The sequence below is a fragment of the Amyelois transitella genome, chromosome 12 (genome assembly GCF_032362555.1).
Source record: "Amyelois transitella isolate CPQ chromosome 12, ilAmyTran1.1, whole genome shotgun sequence".
NCBI lineage: Eukaryota > Metazoa > Arthropoda > Insecta > Lepidoptera > Pyralidae > Amyelois > Amyelois transitella.
Window position 1 is genome coordinate 10,524,360 of NC_083515.1, and position 27,961 is coordinate 10,552,320.

Sequence of the window (27,961 nt, forward strand, 5' to 3'; positions counted from 1 at the left end):
TACCGAGGATTAATACGTTGATGGTTTCTCATTTTAATATCACTTGGCAGTGGAATCCACAATTTTTCTGGTGTTTTTATACTTGTATTCTTGCATTCAGGAACAAGACACCAACAATATGTATTGTAATTCATTATTACAAAAATCTTTTTACTTTAGTCTTACGTAGAGCCGTATTGTTTACTAAAAGTATGACGTCACGAGTCAAAACAGCATGGCGGATGGCGTTTTCGCGCGAAAATACAAAATCATAAATAATAAATCGTTTTTAGAGCACTTTTCGGCTTCAAAAAATTTTAATAAAAATTCTATAGGTATAACACAGTCTCAGGATTGATTTAAAACAGTTTTCAAAAAAGAGTGTAATAGCCTATTTATGTTGTGATGTACAAGGCTAAAAGTTTTAACAGAAAAATACCGCATAACCGACAATTATTGCTACAATTTCTGCTAAACTTTAACACGGCAACACCGTTAAGTAAATCGAAAGTGCTGCCCCTATTGAGCAATTAAAGAAAATAGTAATTACTAACGTTATCCAGTAGTAGACACTAAGAAAATAAGTAGCAACTAAAAATGCAATACATAGTAACTCAAATCACATTATACAATAATATTCTGTTCATTCCAAACTCTCACTAATTCAGCGTGATCTTGAAATCCGTGAGATGCTATCACGTCCTTATATCCATCTTTACTGTACTTCTTTCTGTAGAAATGAAATTGAGGGCAATGCCTCACACCTATACCAACTTTCTTGGCAACAATACCTAAGTATATATCGTCAAACCGAAAATGTTTCACAAACAAACTACCCACATACAAATATTTCATAGATTTGTTTGATATGACGTACGCTCCAGCTGTGACGTACGGCGGCCATTTGTTCCACGGATATTCGTCAAGAGTGACACGCCATTTGCTACTTTTAAACCTTTGCGGGCCTGATTTGAAGACGTAACCAGCATATAACTGTCCGTTCTCCTCTGTATTGGCGGAACTTCTTAAATTGCTATCTTTGTCTATTTGTATTTTATTTGTAGCTTGATCGTTGACATAGTCTATGAGGTTATTAACAGATATGTACATGTCATCATCGGTGAATAAGTAGAAGTCAGCCGTAGAACAATGTTCGTACAACCATCGGAACGACATCATGGTTTTTATGGTGTTATTATAATAATTGTCATGGAAATCTATCTGAATAATATCTTTATGCTTCGCCATCTCCTCGTCGATCAGTCTCTGAGTCTCAGATTTTGGTCGCCCATCGATACCCAAGAAGAACAGTGTCTTTATAATCCGTCCAGATATAACATTCTCTTGTCCGTAAGTCTGTCTCACTGCATCTCTATGACCAAAGTTCTTCATAGCCGATTTGACAACTATAAAAAGATCCAGCTTCTCAATAGTCTTACATTTGCCAGAATTGGTTAAAAATCTATACGGATAGTAGTTTATAGGTTTGACATCAGGTTTTTTTCCAGACAATATGTCTTTTACAACTGGTTTTATATCAATGTTGAGGGGGTAGTCGAATTCGTTCTCGAAGCTTCTAGAGTATATGTAGTCGCCGATGCTGAAGAAGTAATATAAAACGCACACGACCAACACAAACGGACACAACAGCACTTTGTACTTCCTTCGCCTCATTATGGACAGTTTATGAGATTCTTGACATCACAATCACTGGACCCTGAAAAAGGGAAAACCTATTAGTATTTAAGTAGGATAGGATTCGAATCCCGGCCAGGGCGTGATGAGAAATAAGCTGTCTTTGATCTATATAAGTATTTAGTAATAAATGAAAAACGTTGAGTTAGTATCTAGTACCTAACACAAGTTTCGAACTTACTTCGAGGCTAACTTAATACATACATACATAAAATCACGCCTCTTTCCCGGAGGGGTAGGCAGAGACTACCTCTTTCCACTTGCCACGATCTCCGCATATTTCCTTCGCTTCATCCACATTCATAACTCTCTTCATGCAAGCACGGCGGTTTTATTTTATTTTATTTGAAAGATTTTGTCAAAAAATCGATACTTTATAAGACCAAGAGAAACGAAAAATATAATTTTAAGTATTTCGGTCTGTATGTTTGTACACGTAAAACGCGAAAACTTTTGCTCAGATTTAAGTAAATGCGGCTTTCCTAACCTAACCTAACACGCATTGGATCATGGTTACACATCCAATCATTTGAATGGTACAGGTTTCCTCACGATGTTTTCCCTCACCGTAAGAGCATCAGTTAGCACTTAAGAAAGTAGACTCTTAGATTAGTATTGACTAGGAATTGGTAGTAGTTACTAGAAAATGTTTATCATTTTGAAGCTAAAAATAGATAAATGTGGCCCTTTTGTTTTTTAATTCCAGACCACGTATTATGTCACGCGCGACGCTGTTTTTATCGCGCGAAAAACTATCGCTGTTTTCCTTTTTATATATGACATGAAACGGGACGGCGATACTTTTTGGCGCGATAAAAACAGCGTAGCGCATGCCACGCTATTGGGGAGCAGGGGAGGCTCTGTCAAGCCTACTGTAGATAAAGACGTGACAAAATGATATTAATCTCTTACCCTGCAGTAAGCAGTATACTACTGCACAGTTAGGTATACACTAACTAAACTTTATCTTATCTGGAATGTGTACACAAGGCGTATAACATAAGATTTCTTTGTTTTAAACTCGGTACACAGAGGCCGAGATAAATAGTTGACTATAAATATCTAATATTATCTCATTAGTTAGTATTAATCATACACATGCGGTTCCCGGCACAAATATGAAAAAAGAATAGGATCACTTTCCCACGGATGTCGTAAAAGGCGACTAAGGGATAGGTTTATAAACTTGGGATTCTTCATTTAGTCGAAGGGCTATACTTTGCTATATCACTATTTGAATCTCAATTTTATCATTAACTAGCTATGCCAGCGACTTCGTTCGCGTGGAATAGTTGTTTGGGGCACCATTGAAGCCCACCAAGGATGAATAATTTTACCCATTTTGTTCACATTTTCCATTATTTCTTTGCTCCTTATAGTTTTAGCGTGATGTTATATAACCTAAAGTCTTCCTCGATAAATGGTCTATATAACGAAAAAAATTTTTCAATTCGAACCAATAGTTCCAGATATTAGCGCATTCAAACAGACAAACTCTTCAGCTTTACATTTATGTATATATTGTAACGTTACAATAATTTTTGATGTACCTACAATAGGTCGACTTAATGCTTATAACATTAACAGCCTACCATTGGGTTAAGGAGTGAATCTTTATATTTTATGCTTCAATAAATATGAAGATTCCACAATTTTGTGTGTGAAGTTCTCACCAGTTTACAGAGATGTGTCCACATTGGAGCTGATAGACACAGGGGGCAGGTAGTGGCTTCGGATCCTGGAGTGCAGCCTGGCCACCTCACTGTCACTCTCCATGTCACGGACCAGCTGAGTGAACTGGACTATACCTGAAAATCACACACATACATATAATAACGCCTCTTTCCGTGTGATTCCCGGCACCAGTACAAAAAGAATAGGACCACTCCATCTCATTCCCATGAATGTCGTAAAAGGCGAGTAAGGTATAGTCTTACAAACTTGGTTCTTGATTCTTTTTTAAGGGGATGACCTAGCAACCGGTCACTATTTGAATCACAATTCTATCATTAAGCCAAATAGCTGAGCGTGGCCTATTAGTCTTTTCAAGACTGTTGGCTCTGTCTACCTCACAAGGGATATAGACGTAGCCATATGTATGTATGTATGTCTTTCCTTAAGGAGTAAGGCTGTGACGTACAAAAAACTATCACTGTCCCGTTTCGCATCATAATAAGCAGCGAAGCAGCTAATTATTCACATGCTAAAGCAGCCCCATAGCCCATGCTATGGGGCTGCTTTCATTATCATCACCGCATGACCAACACTTCTTATCATGCTTATTTTCACCTTCTCTAGTATTACTGAAGCCGTGACGCTTGATAGTTTCCATCTGTATCTGCACGACCATCGGAAACACGATCTGCATCATCTTTAGCATCTCATTGCCAGCTGCCTCTTTGGCTTCATCGAGCTTTGGGGCGTAGTCAGCGGACTCTAGAGCTTCGATCACCTCCGACAGGATCTTCCGTACTTCATCAACTGTGATGTTTGGAGCTGCCATGGCAGGCCTGATTATGCATTAAGAATCTGTGAATGGAAACAAATGTAACTTTTTTGTTACAATTTCACTTTCAGCAAATCTGCTGTTCGATTAAAAGTTCAGCAAGGAAAAAAAATCTATTTTGTTAACTCATCCAATTCTCAGGTGAAACAGTGGCAAAGGTTAGGTATTGCAATTTGGCTATACATAGTTGATAGACTGATGACCAAGCATTTCCTATTAAAGTTGACTATATGAAACATCAGATTTGGAGCTATGAAAAGCCGGACTTGGTCAGAGTGTCGGAAAGGTTACGCCCCCCTGAACCCCTTGCTGTCCGTTTGCTGACAGGTACTTTCTAAGTCCTTAAGATACAACAGTTAACCGATTCTGATTGATGATTTTCTCTGAAATTATGACCCGCAGCGAAAAAGTTCATATGACCTTAAGGGATGGTATTGGTCATATCTAAGCCCTGGCATCATAAAAAATAGGGCTTAATGGGACATAAAAAAATTGGCGAAATTTATCTAAGTCCCAAAAAGTGCGCACCCTTTCGTACCCCAGACTTTGTTAATGATACGAAGTTGTGTGTAAAGCAAATTCTATTATGGAAAGTCTTGATGATATAAACTGTAAAGGCTACACTTCACAGGATGTGCAACAGGAAATAATAAATTAAGTTTCAGTTTTTTTGTACCGCGTCTGTATTGGTGGAGATGGTGAAACACTTTACATATGATTAAGTTACAGTCATTCGAGTTTCGGAATTACACTTCGAGCTGCATTTAAAATCAAAATTAAATCACGAATGCCAAATTGCGGTATATTTCTTCTTCTATAACAAAATCTTGGAGCACCATTGGAGAACCGAACATGCAATGAATAAGATGACAATTGACATTTACAGACAGTAATTTTTTTTGTTATGGGGAATTAATTTATAATTCAAGGATTGGCTCAGTTGGGTGTCGTGTCGTGTCAAACCTTTTTTTTTTGTTGACAAATAAAAAATAATAATGTCATGACGTGAAAATAAACTTTGTTTGTTTACGTTGGTTGTTTTGTTCGCCCTTTTATTTTTTAATCCTTTTTATAAAATTCATTAATGTTTTAATTTAATTAATGCATTAATTACCATTTAAAGTAAGTACATGATAGTTGAACTAAATGTGCTCTGACGTATACAGTAAAAAAATATTAATACCTCAAACTTTAGTCCCGGTTACATCCTCACCATCACCTCTGGACAAGTGCGGGTGCGTCTTCAATGCGTCTTCGTCAATGTATATTATTATCTGTGCCTTTAACCACGATCCTGGTTTGAAGGGGGTTTTTACTTGAAGCGTCTCTCATCTGAACCGCATAAAATCAGGTCTCTTTCTCAAAGAAAGATATGGAGTGTTCCTATTCTCAAGTGCGGAGCACACTGCACTTTTCAAACCGTAATTAGTTAAACCTGTCAACTCACATTAATGGCATCAAATCAGGTGTGTTTGATCTCAATTTGTTGATGGTAAGCAATATGTGGTCTAAGGTGATAAACATACATAAAATCACGCCTCTTTCCAAGAGGCAGAGACTACCTGTCCGCTAGCCATAATCCCCTGCACATTTCTTTCATTTTCCCGTAGGTATATTTTATAATTTATCTATGTTATTACAGTCAACATGGATGAAATAGAGGTAGACACTGAGGACAGAGCCCCCAGCATGCGAAGGACAGTCACGCTGAGGAGCAATGCAGCACGACAGGTCGCTGTTAACTTTATGCCGTCAAGGCAACTGCCGTACAGTGAGTCTTATTTTTATTAATTCTCTCATTTTTTGGTTGCCTCCTTTTAAGGATAAGTTCATCACTGACTATAATCAAGTCTAGAAATCAAACGTGCCAATATTGATTTGACAGAGTCTCACTGGAATATTATTTGATATTTTTTATACAACACACAAAAATAGAAATGTATAGCACAATTGGCGGTCTTAGTGCTAGAAGCATACAACCGGACATGGATCTGACAGAGATTTGTCTTCAATTATAATGATATTGACTCACAATGACCAAACCTTTTCTGATGAGATGATATCTAATTGTGTAAGCATATGGAAATAAATAATATAAGATTTAAGTTATGTTGACATCAATAAGTGATACCTTGTGTGAAATGGCGAACTTAATATTACATTGAGTGAGCTATTGTCACAGAGGGCAAAATCAAAAAAATTATTTGTTCTTCTTGCACTGTGAAGTCCAAAAATTAAAAAAAAATACAAAAATGCAGAATTTTATTCATTACTATGGTACACTTCATATCACTTAATAATTGTCATATCTTTTGGTTTGACAACATTGGTTGACGTCAAATAAATTACTTAAAACTTAAGTTCACTGCCAATTCTTAAGCGTCAGTGCAGAAGAAGAGGTAACAAAGAGCATAAGTTCCCTGTGAAATAGGGAAACATCTTTCCACTTGCCATGATCTCTGCATACTCTCTTCATGCAAGTTTGGCGGTTTCGGGTACTCTTGACATGACTCTTTACCAGGCAGTCCTTAATTTGATCAAGATACGTTCGTCTAGGTCATCCCACTCCGACCTTTCCCTCCACACTCTCCTTGTATATCTGCTTAGTCAACCTGTTTTCATTCATCCTCTCCACATGACCGAACCATCTCAACATACCCTTTTCTATTCCTGTAACTACATCTTCTTTCACATCACAACATTCCCTTATCACGCTGTCCCTTATCCGGTCACTCAATTTCACACCCATCATACTCCTTAACGCTCTCATTTCCACTGCAATAGAAGTTTCCAAAGTCAATGGCAGTTAACCAAGCAACATTCGCTAGTTATTAGTATAATGAGTGCGCAACTGGCTTAATTGTGTTAACTTCAGTTTATTAACTGAGTGAGTCAGTTTAGTTCATTACGCCTGTGCGTTCAGTGCTACCGCTGTTGAAAATAAATATTAAAATGCTTTTGAATAACAATAATAATTACAAAACAAGCTAACTTACTTTGACAATTTTCGAAAATTGAGCGAGAGAATGTGCCTCTCAATCTTACGTGTTGGATCTGTCGGCCCCGCAAGGCATATAGACGTAATTATATACATACATACAGGTTCTCGATTTTTTCTTTAAGTCAAATAGCTGAACGTGGCCTATCTGTCTTTGCAAAACTGTTGGCTCTGTCTACCCCGCGATTTTTATGGGGTATAAGTTTTAATAAAATTTAATATATAATAATTATGTATCATAATCGTTACCGCACATTGCGATGTGTGAAAATGGACACATCGCGTACGGACATCGAGATGCAGGTTCTGGAAACTGGTTTGTATTATTCTTATTTAATTATAACAACCAGTTTGTTGAAACTGCATAATAATATTGATTGCTTGTTGTGCTGGCCTTGTGTCGTTCAAAGTTTTAAATATTTCTCATAAAAATCTGAATAATAAAATCATCATGAGAGTGCCATACCTATAGCTGAACGTGACCTTTCAGTCTTTTCAAGACTGTGCTTTGTATACCCCGCAAGGGATATAGATGTGACTATATGAATGTATTTCCATCCGGGGTCCACTAGTAGTAATTTCTGTTTGCCGTGTGGTTTATCAGCTGTTAAAAATAAAAAAAAACTTGCTGTTAATCGTAAGAGGCGACACAGGTACAAGCGCTTCTACCCAGTTACTAAGATCATGGTCTTACCTAAAAATAGTAGGTACCTATAGGTTCTAGATCCCGTTAGGTGGTCCAGCAAGGTGTGAAAGTATTTCGTGTAGTAACTTAACCTACCCACATATAGGTCTTGGTCATATGAAGACCCTGAGATTCCCCCCCAAAAAAGGATAAAGGCCAGGCGAATAACGTTTGTTGATTTGTCCCCTGAGACAACCAGAACAAACGCCAGGTAACAGGTAATAAAAAGTGACGAATATGGAGCTATCTACATAAAAGGGATGAATTTAGTGTCACCTACACAAGAATACAGGTATTTTGCAAATCCCACGGCAATTATAGTTTTTACTGGGATGAAAAGTAGGTACCTTATATCCTTCTCCAGACTTTTATTTATAAATACGCAGAATTTCAAAAAGATTTAGTAGATAACATGTGAAGATACAACATTACTTATATTAGTTACGATACTATTTTTTTTACAGTTTACGTAGACTGAATAAGCCTCGAAGTAAGTTCAAGACTTGTGTTACGATATACTTAATCAATGATTACTATATGTTGTAATTAATACTCACATATATAAATAAACTTATTGTTTTTTTTTAATAAAAATATTGTTGCATTTCAGACCGTGCAGTGCCGTGTGGTTCCCGGCACAAATAGAAAAAAGAATAGGACCACTCCAACTCTTTCCCACGGATGTCGTAAAAGGCGACTAAGGGATAGGCTTACAAACTTGGGATTCTTTTCTAGGCGATGGTGCTAGCAACCTGTCACTATTTGAATCTCAATACTATCATTAATCCAAACAGCTGAACGTGGCCAGTCTTTTCAAGACTGTTGGCTCTGTACCCCGCAAGGGATATAGACGTGATTATATGTATAATATATAATATAATATAATGTATAAATAAACTTATTATGTTTATGAATAAAAATATTGTGACATTTCAGACACCCTCCGCATCAGACGCAGCAACTCTGAGCACAATGCGTTGCTGGAGGAGTCAGCGGAGCTTCCCGACCCCGAGCAACAGGCCGACATCATCGTCAGGGAGATGGAACAGCATCAGCGGCTGATGGAGGACAATCCTGTCTCCGAGGAACTTAGGAGGTCAGTAATAAATATGTAAATCTATACATAATTATAATAAAATAGTAAAAATATTTTGTCTGTACATTTAGTATTTTTGACTGAAATGGATAGAGGGACACTTAGAATGAAAAATAGAAAGCAAAAATATATTTTTTTAATTTCTTGTCTGTCTGTCTGTATGTATGATCACGAATATCTCCGAAAGTACTGAACCGATTTACTTTAAATTTTCACCAGTTGCTTTGTTTTAACTCAGAAAAATATTTTAAGGTAAAAATTTTACGCGGACGAAGTCGCGGGCAACAGCTAGTAAATAATAAATATATACGGGACAAATTACACTGATTGAGTTAGCCTCTAAGTAAGTTCGAGACTTGTGTTACGAGATACTAACATCCAAGATCCAGTCCAATCAGAAAAAGTTCTTTTCTCATCATGCCCTGGCCGGGATTCGAACCCGGGACCTCCGAAGTCACAGACAAGGGTACTACCGCTGCGCCACAGAGGCCTTCAATTCCTATCCGTTAGTAAGTATATCAATCATCAACTCTCTGGAGGAAAATACATACATATAGTTACCTCTATATCGCTTGCTGGGTAGACAAAGCCGACAGTCTCGAAAAGACTGAAAGGCCACGTTAAACTGTATGGCTTCATGATGGAATTGAGGTTCAAATAGTGACAGTTTGCTAGCCCATAGCCTCCAAGAGGAATCCCAAGTTTAAAAGCTTATCCCTAAGTCACCTTTTACGAAATCCATTGGAAAGTAAGGAGTGGCTCTGGCTGTGCCGGAGACCACACGGACGAGCAATATAGAATGTAAATGGAACTTTAGAAGGAAATGACCTAGACTCGATCAAATTGGAGACGTTCTGGACAAAGGTTAAGGTGTTCAAGACGAGAGATACCCTAAATATAAGGGCTTGTGCCACTGGAACCTTGGTTATAAGTGGAAGGCCTAGATGAACTTATAAAGTTGGTGGTAAGATGCAGTCATAGCCTTCACCATCAGGTTAACATACATACATAAAATGCCGTGTGGTTCCCGGCACCAATACAAAAAAGAATAGGACCACTCCATTTCTTTCCCATGGATGTCGTAAAAGGCGACTAAGGGAGAGGCTTACATACTTGGTTTTTTTTAGGCTATGGGCTAGCAACCTGTCACTATTTGAATCTCAATTTTATCTTAAAGCCAAATAGCTGAACGTGGCCTAGCAATCTTTACAAGACTGTTGGCTCTGTCTTACCCGCAAGGGGTATAGACGTGATTATATGTATGTATGCATACATAAAATCACGCCTCTTTCCCGGAGGGGTAGGCAGAGACTACATCTTCCCACTTGCCACAACCTCTGCATACTTCCTTCGCTTAATCCACATTCATAACTCTCTTCATGCAAGCTCGGCGGTTTCGGGTACTTTCGACCTGACCCTTTGCCAGGACGTCCTTAATTTTATCAAGACACCACTTGTTGTAAACATTACAGGGAAGCCTTGCGCGATCTACCTCAAGGCCTGACGATGAAGAGGCACGTGAGGGCGAAGCTCTCAGCGTCAGTCAGCCTCCGATCCAAAAGGAGGCCCGTTTCCATGTGGAAGAGAATGAAGTATAGAATCAGCTTTAGTTTAAAAAAGGTTAGTAATATATGTATGCGTGGTCGATCAAATTATGTTTTAGGAATCGGTCCAGCTGTTTAGCCGTGAAAGCGGAACAGACAGACTTTCGCATTTATAATTTTAGTAGAGGAAATGAGGGATAAATCACTTGTCCAGAAATTTGCTAATGAAGATTTAGTGCCATGTGGTTCCCGGCAGCAATAGGAAAAGAATGGGACCACTCTATCTCCTTCCCATGGATGGCGTAAAACGTGACCAAGGGATAGGCTTACGAACTTGGGATTCTATTTGTAGGCGATGGGCTAGCAATCTGTCACTATTTGAATCTCAATTCTATGATTAAGCCGAACAGCTGAACGTTGCCTATCAGTCTTTTTAAGACTGTTGGCTCTGCCTACCCCGGAGGGGATATAGACGTGATTATTTATGTACATTGTATGAATGTCTAGTCTATCTCTGAACCAAATTTAATGACCAGTCAGGAGTCGTTGTGCATTATTTTTTCCATTATTTTTATATTTTAATATATTGTTGTTTATATAAGTACAAAAATATTGGAAGGACTTATTTTATCAAAATACCTGTTTTCCTCTGAGGTACATACAAGACCTCAAGAAAAATAAAAACATTTTCTCTTTGTAATATTAGTCCCTAATAACATACATACATATGGTCACGTCTATATCCCTTGCGGGGTAGACAGAGCCAACAGTCTTGAAGACTGAATGGTCACGTTCAGCTATTTGGCTTAACGATAGAATTGAGATTCAAATAGTGACAGGTTGTTAGCCCATCGCCTAAAAAAGAATCCCAAGCTGGTAAGCCTATCCCTTAATCGCCTTTTACGACATCCATGGGAAAGAGATGGAGTGGTCCTATTCTTTTTTGTATTGGTGCCGGGAGCCACACGGCAAATCCCTAATACATACATACATAAAATCACGCCTCTTTCCCGGAGGGGTAGGCAGAGACTACCTCTTTCCACTTGCCACTATCTCTGCATATTCCCTAAATAAATGCCTAATAATGTTGACTAATATCGTCCCTAGGCCCACGACCGTCTCCGAACCCTGGTCTTCTCAATAGAACTGTGGTACGAGGCCATCCGCACAATCGAAGGTCACCTGGGTTCGGCCGTCGGCACCTACTTCCACTTCCTCCGCTGCCTGTTCGCGGTGGACGTGGTGCTGTGCGCGCTGGTGGTTGGGTTCGTGGTGGCGCCCCAGGGGGTTCACGACCGCGCTGTTAACCACACGGCCGGTGGGGGTGGGGGTGGCGGCTTCGTCACCGGGAAGGTGAGATCAGTCTGAGATGTACAGTTTTTTTTTTACTGTGAATGAATTTTTTTGATCGAATCCGTTCAGGTATTTAGTGGTTCAGTTTACATACATACATACATACATATCATCACGTTTTCATCCCTTGCGGGGTAGACAGAGCCAACAGTCTTGAAAAGACTGATAGGCCACGTTCAGCTGTTTGGCTTAATGATAGAATTGAGATTCGAATAGTGACGGGTTGCTAGCCTATCGCCTAAAAAAGAATCCCAAGTTTGTGAGCCTATCCCTTAGTCACCTTTTACGACATCCGTGGGAAAGAGATGGAGTGGTCCTATTCTTTTTTGTAATGGTCCCGGGAACCACACGGTAATGATTCAGTTAAGTTGGATTTTGTGAAGCTTTATATTGATATTGATTATTGATGTGCCGTGTGGTTCCCGGCACTATTACAAAAAGAATAGGACCACTCCATCTCTTTCCCATGGATGTCGTAAAAGGCGACTAAGGGATAGGCTTATAAACTTAGGATTCCTCTTTTAGGCGATGGGCTAGCAACCTGTCACTATTTGAATCTCGGTTCTATCATTGAGCCAAATAGCTGAACGTGGCCATTCAGTCTTTTCAAGACTGTTGGCTCTGTCTACCCCGCAAGGGATATAGACGTGATCATATGTATGTATGTATTTATATTGATAAGACAGTAGCGACATCTAGTTAAATTTACTGTAATTATTAAGGGAAATAGTAGATTTTTGATATAAATAGATCAAAAGATAGATGTCGCCACCGTATTCACATTATGACTGTACGGTAAAGAATGACAACAAATACATTCTGCACTCTCTGCACTAAGGCGACGCGATTTAGCCAACATTCCAGGTCCTCAAATCAGTGCATCGTAATCAGTGGCGTAACTATACCATTCGTGGCCCGTGGCAAATTCATCGGATAGGTACGTTCTAAAACTGGGTTAAAACCATTTTTTTACAAAAGCTTTGACTTTTTAATATTTTTTTTTTACTTGTGTAGAAAACTGAGTAGGTAATAAAAATAAATCAAAGACTAAAACTTTTTTTTACTAAACGTGTATGATAAATAAGAAATGTTGGGAGTTGGGACCGGGGGCCCCTTCTGGCTGGGGGCCCGTGGCATTTTGCCGACTTGCCACCCTGTAGTTACGCCACTGCTCGTAATTTAAACCCATGATAGATGACTCACAAAGTATAATTCGAATGGTTGTGCTGAAAACATGTTTAATTCGATGAAGCATTTTAATTCAGTCTATTTAAGACTGTTTGCTCTGTCTACCCCGCAAGGGATATAGACGTGTTCTAATGGTTGTGCTGAAAAGATGTTTAATTCGATGAAAGCATTTTTAAGTCAGTCTATTTAAGACTGTTGGCTCTGTCTACTCCTCAAGGGATATACACGTGGTTATATGTATGTATGTAATTTTTTGTACCCTCAGGGCGGTTTCCAAGATTCCCTGCTGTTTTACGGCCACTATCACTCCGGAGACATCGCTGGCCCCCTCCCCTACAACATGGCGTTCGCTTACTTCTTCACCATGCTGTGTTCGTATCTTCTCTTCTTTGCTGTTCTTTGTATCAGGTAATATTGTTTTTTTTGGGTAAAAACGTGCCGTGTTGTTTCTGGCACTAATAAAAAAAATTAATATGACCAAAATCTCTTTCGCATAGATGTCGTAAAAGGAGACTTTTTTTTTAGGCGATGGGCTAGCAAGCTGTCTCTTTTTGAATCTCAATTCTATCATCAAACCAACAAAGCTGAACGTGGCTTATCAGTCTTTTTTTCTGTCTAGAGACAACAGTTTTAAAAAGACTCATTAGCCACTTGCGGGGTAGGCACCCCGCAAGGGATATAGACGTGTTTATATGTATGTATGTAACGACCAAGAATACATACATACATATAGTCACGTCTATATCTCTTGCGGGGTAGACAGATCCAAGAGTCTTGATAAGACTGAATGGCCACGTTCAGCAATTTTTTTTATTTCTTTATTGACTGGCCAAATAGCTGAACGTGGCCATTCGGTCTTTTAAAGACTGTTGGCTCTGTCTACCCTCTCACTTAACCTATCACTTAACCATAATTCCAGGACGGCATACTCGTACCGCCGCAACTTCATCTCCACCTCGGACGGGGTCCCCCACGCGGTCTCCAACAAGCTGTTCTCGGGCTGGGACTTCGGCATCGTGTGCCGCAGCGCCGCCGCGCTCAACTCCAGCAGCATCTACAACGAGTTCAAGGTCAGCGGCTGCCTGTCACACATACATACATACATACATACGTACAAACATACATACGTACATACATACATACGTACATATACATACATATTTACATACATACATACATGCATGCATGCATACATACATACATACATACATACATACAATACATACATGCATGCATGCATGCATGCATACATACATACAAACATACATCCTACTAATATTAAATTCATTCATTCATTCATATAGTCACGTCTATATGTATACCTTGCGGGGTTGACAGTATTTGAATCTCAATTCTATTGACGGCCTCTGTGGCGCAGCGGTAGTACGCTTGTCTGTGACACCGGAGGTCCCGGGTTCGAATCCCAACCAGGGCATGATGAGAAACGAACTTTCTCTGATTGGCCTGGGTCTTGGATGTTTATCTATATAAGTATTTATTATAAAATATAGTATCGTTAAGTTAGTATCTCGTAACACAAGTCTCGAACTTACTTCGAGGCTAACTCAATCTATGTAAAAAAAAAAAGTTGTAGCGTGATGCTATATGTATAGCCTAAAGCCTTCCTCGATAAATGGTCTAATCAACGCAAAAAGAATTTCTCAATTCGAACCAGTAGTTCCTGAGATTAGCACGTTCAAACAAACTCGTCAGCTTTATAATATTAGTATGGATTATCTTAAATTCTAAGTGTACAGTGAATTCGGGTAACTTTGGTCCTTTTCGGGGTAACATATTCCTCGTATTTTTCTTTATCTTCCGTTTCAAGTACATACTTTAATCATCATTTTTCTATCGTATTTCATATCAACAATTTAAATTTCAATATTAATTCATATCTACTTTTTATCGATAATTTAATCATAGTAATTACAAAAACAGTGTGGATTAATGTTACCCTGAGAGGCCAAAGATACTCCAATTGACTGTATATGTTTTAGGAGCTGCTTAGTGAAAAGAACAAGAAGCAAGATCCCTCTTCGATCTGGATTCGCGTCTTTCAGACGTTAGCCAATATTACGATCACGGCTATCGTGCTGGCTTGCATCGGAGGTGAGCATACATACATACATACAGTCACGTCTATGTCCCTTGCGGTGATGACAGAGCCAACAGTCTTGGAGCGACTGAAAAGGTTACTGAATAAGAATACTGAACAGCCGTATAGCCTACAAAAAGCGACTAATTTAGCGTACCACCTATTATTTAGGTTTTTTCGAAAATACAACGGGTACATTTTTACATTACATTATGTGCCGTGCGGTTCCCGGCACCATTAGAAAAAAGAATAGGACCACTCCATCTCTTTCCCATGGATGTCGTAAAAGTCGACTAAGGGATAGGCTTACTAACTTGGGATTCTTCTTTTAGGCGACAAGATAGTAGCCTGTCACTATTTGAATCTCAATTCTATCATTGAGCCAAACAGCTGAACGTGACCTATCAGTCTTTTCAAGACTGTTGGCTCTGTCTACCCCGCAAGGACATAGACGTGACCGTGATATGTATGTATTATCTTAATATTCTCATGTCATTCGCACAGGTCTACTCCATCGCACTTGGCTGTTTCTGACATTGGAGAAATCACAACATTGGGAGATATATGTGTCACTGCTGGTGACAGTCACGGTGACCGTGTGGCCGCTGCTGCTGAATCTGGTGGTCAGGTCAGTCAGTCACTCAGTCAGTCAGTCATACATACATATGCCTTGCGGGGTCAAGACAGAGTCAAGAGTCTTGTAAAAACTGAAAGTCCACGTTCAGCTGTATGGCATCATGATAGAACACCCATGGATGTCGTAAAAGGCGACTAAGGGATAGGCTTATGATAGAACGTACATACATATAATCACGTCTTTTCCCATGCGGGGTAGACAGAGCCTACAGTATCATAAAGACTGATGGGCAACGTTCAGCTCTATGGCTTAAAGATGGAATTGAGATTCAAATATGCAGGTTGCTAGCCCATCGCCATAAGATTCCAAGCTTCTTTAGCCCCTTCCTTATTCTCCTTTTACGATATCCATGGGAAATATAATAAAAAAAGAATAGAACTATTCCTTCTCTTTCCCATGGATGTCGAAGAAGGCAACTAAGGGATAGGCTTATTAATTTGAAATTCCTCTTTAAGGCGATGGGCTAACAACCTGTCACTATTTGAATCTCAATTCTATCATAAAGCCAAAAAGCTGAACGTGGCCTATCAGTCTTTAAAAGACTGTTGGCTCTGTCTACCCCGCAAGGAATATAGACGAGACTATATGTATGTACTAGCTGTGCCCTAAGGATGAATAATTTTCTACGTTTTTTTTTCACATTTTCCATTATTTCTTCACTCCTAAAAGTTGCAGCGTGATGTCATATAGCCTAAAGCCTTCCTCGATAAATGGTCTATACAACACAAAAATAATTTTTCAATTCGAACCAGTAGTTACTGAGATTAGCGCGTTCAAACAAACAAACAAACTCTTCAGCTTTATAATATTAGTAAAGATGTATGTATATAATATAATAATTTTCAGATTGGAATTCTACCGTCCACGGACCGCTATATACGTCACTCTAGCAAGAACTTGGCTTTTAGACATTGGTGTTATCATGGTGATATTCTTCTACTGGGCCAAGTCGGGGCAGCATGTGAGTGTTATTATTATGCATTCATAATGTAGTCACGTCTATATCCCCTGCGGGGTGGACAGAGCCAACAGTCTTGAAAAGACTGATGGGCCACGTTCAGTCATTTGGCTTAATGATAGAATTGAGATTCAAATAGTGACAGGAGGTGAGGCTATCGCCTAAAAAAAGATTCCCGAGCCTATCCCTTAGTCGCCTTTTATTACATCCATGGTAATGAGACGGAGTGGTCCTATTCTTTTTTCTAATGGTTGGCATAATTTGTATATAGTATTGTATTTTTTTTTTTTTATTAAGCCATAAAAACGATTATGTCCCTATAAATTTATTTTTTAACATACATACATAAAAGCACACCTCTTTCCCGGAGGGGTAGGCAGAGACTACCTCTTTCCACTTGCCACGATCTCTGCTTACTTCCTTCGCTTCATCCACATTCATAACTCTCTTCGTGCAAGTTCGGCGGTTTCGGATACTTTTGACCTGAGACCCTTTACCAAATTTTTATCCTTTATTTTTTAACTGTTTTCTTTTTTTTTATTTATTCCCTATATACTTATGTCTACGTATCTATACGTATGTATACGTATCTTGATCAAATTAAGGACGTCCTGGTAAAGGGTCAGGTCAAAAGTGCCCGAAACCGCCGAGCTTGCATGAAGAGAGTTATGAATGTGGATGAAGCGGAGGAAGTATGCAGAGATCGTGGCAAATGGAAAGAGGTAGTCTCTGCCTACCCCTCCGGGAAAGAGGCGTGATTTTATGTATGTATGTATGTATGTATACTTATGTCTAGTGCTGGGAGACGTCTTTCGGCCAGGAGACGTACCGGATGGTGATGTTCGACGCTTTGTTCTCTTTGTTTGTGTTGCCAGTTGTCGAGGTCCTTAGAGCTTTTGTTTTTAAGTGAGTTTTTTTTTTGTTTTTTTTATGCATTTTTTTTGTCGTAATTGAGATCATGGGCAATTTCTTACCTATAAGATCTTGAACTTTAACTTTTTTTTTCTGTTTGTTAAAAAAGCGATTTTTTTTGTTGAAAATGATTTTATTTTCCAATATTTTTTATTCTTCATCGGTTCAACGTCGGTGGTCGAATCGGTAAGGTGCATAATCACATCTATATCCCTTGCGGGGTGGACAGAGCCAACAGTGTTAAAAAGACTGATGGGCCACGTGTAGCTGCTTGGCTTTAAGATAGAAGGTCGGTAAGATCGGTAAGGTGTCCGGTTATAATGCTTGTGCCGCAAAATGGCACAGGTTCAAATCCCACCTCGGCCATGTATCAATGACTGTATTCGAATTACATTAGTTTGAATACTAACCAATGCTCTTATGGTGAGGGAAAACATCAATACTTTCTCCTGGCTTTAGTCCCGGTTGCAATCTCACCACTCTGGAGAGGAGCCCGGGGTATGTCTTTGACCATGGATCCTGGATTGGGTGAGTCAGGTTTTTACACGAAGCGACTCCCGTCTGACCTCCGCAACCTTTGCAGGTAAACCTAACCCGTATTGGATCGATCATGTTTACACATCCAGATGCCTGAGTTTTCCCTCACCGTAAAAGCATCGGTTAGTATTCAAACTAACGTACGTACGTAACTTCGAAAATAGTTATTTCAAATAAATAAAAAAAAATAAGTCTTTAAAAATTTTTAAAAATGAATAAGTTAACTCAACTTCAAATAAATCTTTCATTCATTCTTTCATTCATTCATTGTCACATAGGAATCGAACCTGTGCCTTTCTGTGCCGCACGCATTATAACCGGACACCTTACCCATCTTACCGACCTTCTATCTTAAAGCCAAGCAGCTGAACGTGGGCCATCAGTCTTTTTAAGACTGTTGGCTCTGTCCACCCCATAAAGGACACAGGGTGACATTTAAAACAACTGCATCCTTTTAAACATAGACTATACCCATGCTTTTGAGCCGTTTGAGCCTATTTTTATTAAAAATTAAACGTCATCATTTTCACATTTAAAAAACCCTCAAAAACTACGTCACACGCTTTATTAAAGACCAATATTACAAAATTAGTTTTTAAATATCCTTTAGATGAGTACACTTAACAGTTAAATTTATTCAGTTGAATTAAAAGTCACCCTGTAGATGTGATTATGCACCTTACCGATTCGATCGCCGACGCTCTAAATGTGTTTTATTTACAACATTTCCAGGTATTTCCCAATAATCGGCCCGCCGGAATTCAACATAGCTTACAATTCGCTGACGTTGATTTATAATCAATCCGTATTGTGGTTCGGGATGTTCTTCTCACCGCTTCTGATGACATTGAAATTGTTACTGTTAGAATGAATTGAGATTCAAATAGTGACAGGTTGCTAGCCCATCGCCTAAAAGAAGAATCCCAAGTTTGAAAGCCTATCCCTTAGTCGCCTTTTACGACATCCATGGTAATGAGACGGAGTGATCTTATTATTTTTTTGTATTGGTGCCGGGAACCACACGGCATAACTTGTCAACACCATGTCAAAAATACAAGTACCTATATATATATATATATATATATATATATATATAAATTTCTAGTGCCGGGACACGTCTCTTTCCCGGAGGGGTAGGCAGAGACTTCCACTTTTGTTTATAAGTGAGGTTTATTTTTTCATTTTGCTTTGACCGCTAGCGCTCTAAATGTGTTTTATTTACAACATTTCCAGGTATTTCCCAATAATCGGCCCGCCGGAATTCAACATAGCATACAATTCGCTGACGTTGATTTACAATCAATCCGTACTGTGGTTCGGGATGTTCTTCTCGCCGCTTCTGGTGCCGGCGGTGACATTGAAACTGTTGCTGTTGTTTTACATTAAAAGGTTAACTTTGAAGACGTGCCAGCCAGCTAGGAAGGTACATACATACATACATACATACATACATACATACATACATACATACATACACATACATACATACATACATACATACATACATACATACATACATAAATATGGTCACGTCTATATCCCTTGCGGGGTAGACTGAGCCAACAGTCTTGAAAAGACTGAACGGCCACGTTTGGCCAATAATCTTGAACAGACTAAACGGCCACGTTCAGCTATTTGGTTTATGATATAATTGAGATTCAAATAGTGACTGGTTGCTAACCCATCGCCTAAAAAAGAATCCCAAGTTTGTGAGCCTATCCCTTAGTCGCCTTTAACGACATTCATGGGAATGAGATGGAGTTGACCTATTCTTTTTTGTATTCGGCACGAATAGAAAAAAATAGAATAGGACCACTCCCATATCTTTCCCATGGATGTCGTGAAAGGCAACTAAGGGATAGACTTATATACCAGTACTCTGAGAATTTTTGCCGTGTGGTTTCTGGAACGAATGGAAAAAAAAAGGACCAGTCACATTTGTTTCATAAGGGTGTCGTGAAAATCGACTAAGGGCTATCGCTTATCTCAAATTGGTTAAAATTAAAAATTTGGTTTCAAACAATATTCTCACGCTTTTAAATTCTATTTCAACATACAATTAAGTTATAGGTACCTATGCCTTGCGGGGTAGACAGAGCCAACAGTCATCAAAACAGTGATGGGCCACGTTCAGATTATTGGCTCAATGATACAATTGAGATTCAAATAGTGACAGGTTGCTAGCCCACCGCCTTAAAGAGGAATCCCAAGCACATAAGCCTATCCCTTAGTCGCCTTTTGCGACATCCATTGGCAAACGATGGAGTGGTCCTATTCTTTTATTCTATTAGTGCCGGGAACCACACGACACGGCAGTAAAAAAATTGGTGAATGAAGTGATGACTTATATTGCGTTGTGTAGGTGTGGCGCGCTGCGCAAACGCAGACAGTGCTGTATATGTTGGTGACGCTGTCTCTATTCACCACGTTGTTCGTCATCGGGTCTGTTTTCATTGGGTGAGCAATTTTTTTTTTATTAAATACAAACATACTTACATATGGTCACGTCTATATCCCTTGCGGGGTAGACAGAGCCAACAGTCTTGAAGACTGAATGGCCACGTTCAGCAATTTTTTTTTTATTGACTGGCCAAATAGCTGAACGTGGTCATTCAGTCTTTTTAAGACTGTAAGCTCTGTCTACCCCGCAAGGGATATAGACGTGACCATGTGTATGTATGTATGTATTAGCCAAATTGAAACCTTAATGACACCTCAACACATATGTATTTCGTAGTTAATTGCTACTATTTTACTAATTTTATAACTGTCTGTCTGTTACGCTTTGACGCCTAAACCGCTGAACCGATTTTAATGAAATTCGAAAACCCTGAGGACTAAATAGGCTTTTTATTGAGAAAAATAGGCCTTTATATCCGAATCGAGAGAAATTTAAATAAATACTAGCTGTCCCGGCAAATTTTTATTTTAATTTTTAAGTAATTTCTAGTTAAAAACAAAATGTTAAGTGTGGACAACCCTTATCACTAAGGGGTATGAAAAATAGATTTTGGCCGATTCTCAGACCTACTCAATATGCTCACAAAATTATATGAGAATCGGTCAAGCCGTTTCGGTGGTGTACGGGAACGAACATTGTGACACGAGAATTTTATATAGGTACATACTAGCTGTGCCCGCGACTTCGTCCGCGTGGAATAGTTATTTTGGGCATCATTGAAGCCCTCAAGGAGGAATAACTTTCCCCGTTTTTTTTTTCACATTTATCATTATTACTTCGCTCCTAATAGTTGCAGCGATATGATAAATAGCCTAAAGCCTACCTCGATAAATGGTCTATTAAAGACAAATAGAATTTTTCAATTCGAACCAATACTTCCTGAGATTAGCGCGTTCAAACAAACAAACTCTTCATTTTTATAATATTAGTACAAACATACATACATAAAATCACGCCTCTTTCCCGGAGGGGTAGGCAGGTAATACCTACCACATAATAGTCACATATTCATGATAATGGTAGGTAGGTATAATATTAGTATAGATATTGTTTTCTTCCAGAATGCCATCTCAACAATGCGGCCCGTTCCGTTCCCACTCGCGCGTTTACGAAGTCCTCAGCGAGGGAGTGTTGCATCTGTCTCATCATCCGACAGCCCACGCCGCCATCACCTTCCTCACCAGACCTGGTGTCATAGCGTTCTCGTTGCTGTTCTTATGGTAACATACATACATACATATAGTCACGTCTATATCCCTTACGGGGTAGACAGAGCCAACAGTCCCGAAAAGACTGAATGACCACGTTCAGCTGCTCGGCTTGATGATGGAATTAAGATCCAAATAGTGACAGGTTGCTAGCCCATCGCCCAAAAAAAAGGATCGCCCTATCCTTTAGTCGCCTTTTACGACATCCATGGGAAAGAGATGGAGTGGTCCTATTCTTTTTTGGTGTCGGTGGTGCCGGGAACCACACGGCACGGCATACTTAATGACATCTAAAACATACTGTAGCGGGAGCGATGATTCGGCTCGACCGCCACCAAAGGGAAGATCTTCCTGTAGGCTGGTGTGACGCCTGGGGAACCGCGCGACAGACGATGTTGTGTCGGAGGTTGTATATATAGCTTATATAATATAATTTGTCCTTAATCAAAATACGTTCGTCTAGGTCTTCCCACTCCGACCTTTCCCTCCACACTCACCTTGTTTAATAAATAAATATGTACGGGACAAATTACACTGATTGAGTTAACCTCTTAGTAGTAAGTTCTTGTGTTACGAGATATTAACTCAACGATACTACTCAACGAAACTACTCAACGATACTACTCAACGATACTACTCAACGATACTACTCAACGATACTACTCAACGATACTACTCAACGATACTACTTAACGATACTACTCAACGATACTACTCAACGATACTACTCAAAGATACTACTCAACGATACTACTCAAAGATACTACTCAACGATACTACTCAACGATACTACTCAACGATACTACTCAAAGATACTACTCAACGATACTACTCAACGATACTACTCAAAGATACTACTCAACGATACTACTCAACGATACTACTCAACGATACTACTCAAAGATACTACTCAACGATACTACTCAACGATACTACTCAACGATACTACTCAACGATACTACTCAACGATACTTATATGGATAAACATCCAAGACCCAGGCCAATCAGAGAAAGTTCTTTTGCTCATGGCCGGGGTTCGAACCCGGGACCTCCAATGTCACAGACAAGCGCACTCTCTTTGTATATCTGCTTGTATTCTTATCCTACTAATCCTACTACTATTATAAAGGCGAAAGTTTGTATGGATGTATGGATGTTTGTTACTCTTTCACGCAAAAACTACTGAACCGATTACCATGAAATTTGGTATGTAGGTAGCTGAAGACCCAGAATAACACATAGGCTACTTTTTATCCCAGAGTTCCCGCGGGATTGATAGGGTTTCCATGCGGACGAAGTCGCGGGCGGCCTCTAGTATTATAAATGCGAAAGTTTGTGAGCATGTCAGTATGGATGTTTGTTACTCTTTCACGCAAAAACTACTGAACCGATTACGATGAAATTTGGTATATAGGTAGCTGAAGACCTAGACTAACATATAGGATGATTTTTATTCCGGAGTTCCCGCGGGATCGATCCCACGCGGACGAAGTCGCGGGCGGCCTCTAGTATATAATAATAAAACCATGTAATATTATTACTTCATACATACATAAAATCAAGCCTCTTTCCCGGAGGGGTAGGCAGAGACTACCTCTTTCCACTTGCCACGATTTCTGCATATTTCTTTCGCTTCATCCACATTCATAACTCTTCATGCAAGCTTTCGGTTTCGGGTACTCTTGACCTGACCCTTTACCAGGACGTCCTTAATTTGATCAAGATACGTTCGTCTAGGTCTTCCCACCCCGACCTTTCCCTCCACACTCTCCTTGCATATCTGCTTAGTCAACCTGTTTTCATTCATCCTCTCCACATGACCGAACCATCTTAACATACATACATACATACATATAATCACGTCTATATCCCTTGCGGGGTAGACAGAGCCTACAGTCTTGTAAAGACTGATAGGCCACGTTCAGCTATTTGGCTTAAGATAGGATTGAGATTCAAATAGTGACAGGTTGCTAGCCCATCGCCTAAAAGAAGAATCCCAAGTTTATAAGCCTACCCCTTAGTCGCCTTTTTCGACATCCATGGGAAAGAGATGGAGTGGTCCTATTCTTTTTTGTATTGGTGCCGGGAACCACACGGCAATAATAAAACCATGTAATATTATTACTTACGGTGACATAGTCTTAGTGTTGACTTTTATAATAAAATAAAATGAATTCCAGCGTGGCGGTGTACTATATGCGCGCCCGCGCCGAAGCCCAACGGTCCATGGTGGCCATACTTAGACACATGTTGGTGTTGCAAGCCAAAGACAAAGATTTCCTACTCGGCGCCATAGACAAGGTTTCTAACGGAGGTGAGTGTTCTTTTTCAGCAACCTGTACATACATACATACGGTCACGTCTATATCCCCTGCGGGGTAGACAGAGCCAACAGTCTTGAAAAGACCGAATGGCCACGTTCAGCTATAAGCAATCTGTCACTATTTGAATCTCGATTCTGTCATTATGCCAAACAGCTGACCGTGGCCTATCAGTCTTTTCAAGACTGTTGGCTCTGTCTACCCCGCGAGGGATATAGACGTGAACATATGTATTTATGTATGTATGTACATTACTTAATAGATACAAAATTTATTATTACTAAATTTTTCTACCAAAAGATTGAACATATGTATGTATGTATGTACATTACTAAATAGATAAAAAAATTATTATCACTCAATTTTTCGACCAAAAGATTGAACATATGTATGTATGTATGTATAGATACAAAATTTATTATTGCTCAATTTTTCGACCAAAAGATTGAACATATGTATGTATGTATATACATTACATAATAGATACAAAATTTATTATTACTCAATTTTGTCGACCAAAAAATTCTTGGCTTGTCCAATTTCAGAGTGGTTGTATAGTCCAAAACCTGAGGGGGAACGTGCTGACAGCCACACCTGGCAGTACTCGCGCCAGGTCCGAAAGCCGTCCAACTCGGCGTTCCACTTCGACGTCTCCCGCCTCAGCCGCGGCGACAGACCCAGGTCTCATGTCCTGGTGAGTAGAGACAGACAACCATAAATTGACCTGTTGACATTGTAGAATTAGCAGTTACAACAACCATAAATTGACCTGTTCACATTGTAGAATTAGCAGTTACAACAACCATAAATTGACCTGTTAACATTGTAGAATTCGCAGTTACAACAACCATAAATTGACCTGTTAACATTGTAGAATTATCAGTTAAAACAACCTTAAATTGACCTGTTAACATTTTAGAATTAGCAGTTACAACAACCGTAAATTGACCTGTTAACATTGTAGAATTAGCAGTTACAACAATCTTAAATTGACTTGTTAACATTGTAGAATTAGCAGTTACAACAGCCATAAATTGACCTGTTGACATTGTAGAATTAGCAGTTACAACAGCCATAAATTGACCTGTTGACATTGTAGAATTAGCAGTGACAACAACCATAAATTGACCTGTTAACATTGTCAACCATAAATTAACCTGTTAACAGTTTACTAATGTACAGGTTACGGATAATTCCTGGTCATACATACATATAATCACGTCTATGTCCCTTGCGGGGTAGACAGAGATAACGGTGTTGAAAAGACTGATAGGTCACGTTCAGCTGTTCGGCTTGATAGAATTGAGATTCAAATAGTGACAGGTTGGTAGCCTGTCGCCTAAAAGAAGAATCCCAAGTTAGTAAGCCTATCCCTAAGTCGCCTTTTACGACATCCATGGGAGAGAGATGGAGTGATCCTATTCTTTTGTCCTATTGGTGCCGAGAACCACACGGCACAATTCCTGGTCAAGCGTGTTAATACCTATGAAACACTTGTCAAGGTCCATTGTGGAGGGAGAGTGGGGGAATAACGCCCGGCAAGTAAGTTGACCTATTATTTAGTCTACTCGGCGAGGCTGTAGTATCAGTATAACGCAGCTTTTATAGCATTGAGTGAAGAAATATATCCTCTCCTCCCATGATAATATTCTCAATTTATATATTCAGGGTTCGTGACAAGACAATGATGACTAAGAGATGGGCTAGTGAACTTGGAATTCTTCTTTTAGGCGATGGGCAGGCAACCTGTCACTATTTGAATCTCAATTCTATCATTAAGCCAAACAGCTGAACGTGGCCTGTCAGTGTTTCAAGACTGCTTACTCTGTTTACCCCGCGAGGGACATAGAAGTGATTGTATGGTTGGATGGATTTACTACACTCATTTATTTATTTATTTAATTTATGTACACAGAAAACATCGAGACTGATAAACACAAGAAACAAAATTACAAAGGTTCTGCTTTTTTCAAAAGAAATCCCTTCCAGCAGACCCGAGATAGGAGTAGGGTTGAAAAAAGCGCGAAATTTTCCGGTTTTTTTCAAATTCCCTCGTTTTTATACAAGTTTTTTACGAAAGTTTCAAGAAAGATAAGAATGAAATACTTCATGTTTTTTATTAATAAAACGGAAAAAATATGAAAGAAACGGAAAAATACGATAGGAAAAGTATTGATTACCTTACAATATGCATCATTGTTTCAAAAATTGGTAATTATACATAGAATATATATATACAGTTCTTCAATCGTTTTTTTCTTATTTTTCGAAACAAACGACGAAAATCTCAATAAAACCGTTTTTCCCCAAGGTTTTATTCTGATATATTTCAATGTAACAAACCAATAAAACGGTAAAAAACGAAAAAACGTTTCTTTCACCGAAAAAAACAATTTGTTTCTTTCGGAATTTTCAACGCTAGATAGGAGACGTGATGGAAAGGGTGACAGGCGTGTACTCCACTCACACAACTAATAATAGACATGTTAGTTTTTGGAGATTTAAATTTTATTTTGATTTATTACAGGATAGGCCTACCTCCCAGTATGATAAGTCGAAGTCTCAAGAAGACGGTGATACGGACAGCTCGTTCAGCTGGCAGGGATCCAGCAACTACTTGAACCAGAAGGGGGGAGAGGGGGGTGAGAAGAAGTGGATATGATTACTATGATAGTACGGAATCTCAGATAGAAACATTGTTTACAGAAACTTTTAATATCACTTTATGTTAAGCAGAACTTGTAGAATTTGTAAAAATAATTTTAATGACAACCTATTTAGATTTAGAACACCGAAAGATAAAATAACATAACTTTAGAAGAATTTGAGAGATAGACCTGCAAACATTGGATTCTTCTTTTAGACGATGGGCTAGCAACCTATTTGAATCTTAATTCTGTCATTAAACCAAACAGCTGAACGTGGCATATCAGTCTTTTTAAGACTGTTGGCTATGTCTGCCCCGCAAGTGATATAGACGTTATTATATGCATGTATGTTTGTTAAAAAAATATTTTTTACTTTTTTAATATGCTTCAATTCTAACATACATACATACATACATATGGTCACGTCTATATCCCTTGCGGGGTAGACAGAGCCAACAGTCTTGAAAAGACTGATTGGCCACGTTCAGCTATTTGGCTTAAAGATATAATTGAGATTCAAATAGTGACAGGTTGCTAACACATCGCCTAAAAAAGAATACCAAGTTTGTAAACCTATCCCTTAGTCGCCTTTTACGACACCCATGGGAAAGTGATGGAGTGGTCCTATTCTTTTTTTTATTGGGGCCGGGAACCACACGGCACAATTCTAACATGTTTTTACTTATAGTCACAAAGTCAGCCTTGGTAATGTTCCAGTCAAAAAGTCATATCAAATTGTATCTCTTTATAATTGTCATTGTCTTCCTGGTGTTTGTGCCGAAGAGAACTCTAGAGAGAACGCAGGCGGATGATTTAGGAGAGGGAATGTTAGGTTATAATGTGTAGCGGGAGCGATGATTCGGCTCGACCGCCACCAAAGGGAAGATCTTCCTGTAGGCTGGAGTGACGCCTGGGGAACCGCGCGACAGACGATGTTGTGTCGGAGGTTGTATATATATTACTAGCGATCCGCCCCGGCTTCGCACGGGTGCCAAATTATAAATGTTATTATACATAAAAACCTTCCTCTTGAATCACTCTACCTGTTACAAAAAACCGCATCAAAATCCGTTGCGTAATTTTAAAGATTTAAGCATACAGACAAACAGACTGAAATAGCGACTTTGTTTTATACTA

At 39.1% G+C, this 27,961-nt stretch overlaps 3 protein-coding genes across 4 annotated transcripts; 1 reads left to right on the top strand and 2 right to left on the bottom strand.

Moving 5' to 3' along the window:
• Positions 1-378: 378 nt before the first annotated feature.
• LOC132901729 (beta-1,3-galactosyltransferase brn) lies at positions 379-3,482 on the bottom strand. Of its 2 annotated transcripts, none has more exons than XM_013332438.2 (2): positions 3,348-3,482; positions 379-1,696 (listed from the first exon to the last, which is right to left on the bottom strand). In XM_013332438.2, the coding sequence occupies exon 2, from the start codon at positions 1,651-1,653 to the stop codon at positions 604-606; it is 1,050 nt and encodes a 349-aa protein (XP_013187892.2). In that variant the 5' UTR covers positions 1,654-1,696; positions 3,348-3,482; the 3' UTR covers positions 379-603. The 2 variants fall into 2 exon arrangements, with proteins under 2 accessions (XP_013187892.2, XP_060802784.1); XM_060946801.1 differs by lacking the exon at positions 3,348-3,482 and adding an exon at positions 2,587-2,812.
• On the bottom strand, positions 3,352-4,177 carry LOC106132878 (protein C10). The gene is made up of 2 exons (XM_060946925.1): positions 3,928-4,177; positions 3,352-3,482 (listed from the first exon to the last, which is right to left on the bottom strand). Exons 1-2 carry the CDS (start codon positions 4,175-4,177, stop codon positions 3,352-3,354), a joined length of 381 nt encoding a protein of 126 aa, XP_060802908.1.
• A 1,652-nt stretch (positions 4,178-5,829) lies between these two features.
• LOC106132876 (transmembrane channel-like protein 3) lies at positions 5,830-27,113 on the top strand. Its single transcript, XM_060947006.1, has 16 exons — positions 5,830-5,951; positions 8,800-8,959; positions 10,432-10,579; positions 11,611-11,805; positions 13,262-13,452; positions 13,964-14,114; positions 15,045-15,156; positions 15,647-15,770; positions 16,626-16,740; positions 17,534-17,643; positions 19,420-19,609; positions 20,549-20,643; positions 21,709-21,867; positions 24,036-24,169; positions 24,722-24,870; positions 26,704-27,113. The coding sequence occupies exons 1-16, from the start codon at positions 5,870-5,872 to the stop codon at positions 26,836-26,838; spliced, it is 2,250 nt and encodes a 749-aa protein (XP_060802989.1). The 5' UTR covers positions 5,830-5,869; the 3' UTR covers positions 26,839-27,113.
• Positions 27,114-27,961: the final 848 nt, after the last annotated feature.

What these genes read in the sequence shown, in the direction of transcription:
- LOC106132876 (XM_060947006.1), top strand. Translation starts at nt 5,870, where the DNA reads ATGCGAAGGACAGTCACGCTGAGGAGCAATGCAGCACGACAGGTCGCT. An exon ending in GGGCCAAGTCGGGGCAGCAT is followed by an intron (nt 16,741 to 17,533) that starts GTGAGTGTTATT and finishes ACTTATGTCTAG; the next exon opens with TGCTGGGAGACGTCTTTCGG. An exon ending in CGTGCCAGCCAGCTAGGAAG is followed by an intron (nt 19,610 to 20,548) that starts GTACATACATAC and finishes TGCGTTGTGTAG; the next exon opens with GTGTGGCGCGCTGCGCAAAC.
- LOC132901729 (XM_013332438.2), bottom strand. Translation starts at nt 1,653, where the DNA reads ATGAGGCGAAGGAAGTACAAAGTGCTGTTGTGTCCGTTTGTGTTGGTC.
- LOC106132878 (XM_060946925.1), bottom strand. Translation starts at nt 4,177, where the DNA reads ATGGCAGCTCCAAACATCACAGTTGATGAAGTACGGAAGATCCTGTCG. An exon ending in TAAGAAGTGTTGGTCATGCG is followed by an intron (nt 3,483 to 3,927) that starts GTGATGATAATG and finishes TGTGATTTTCAG; the next exon opens with GTATAGTCCAGTTCACTCAG.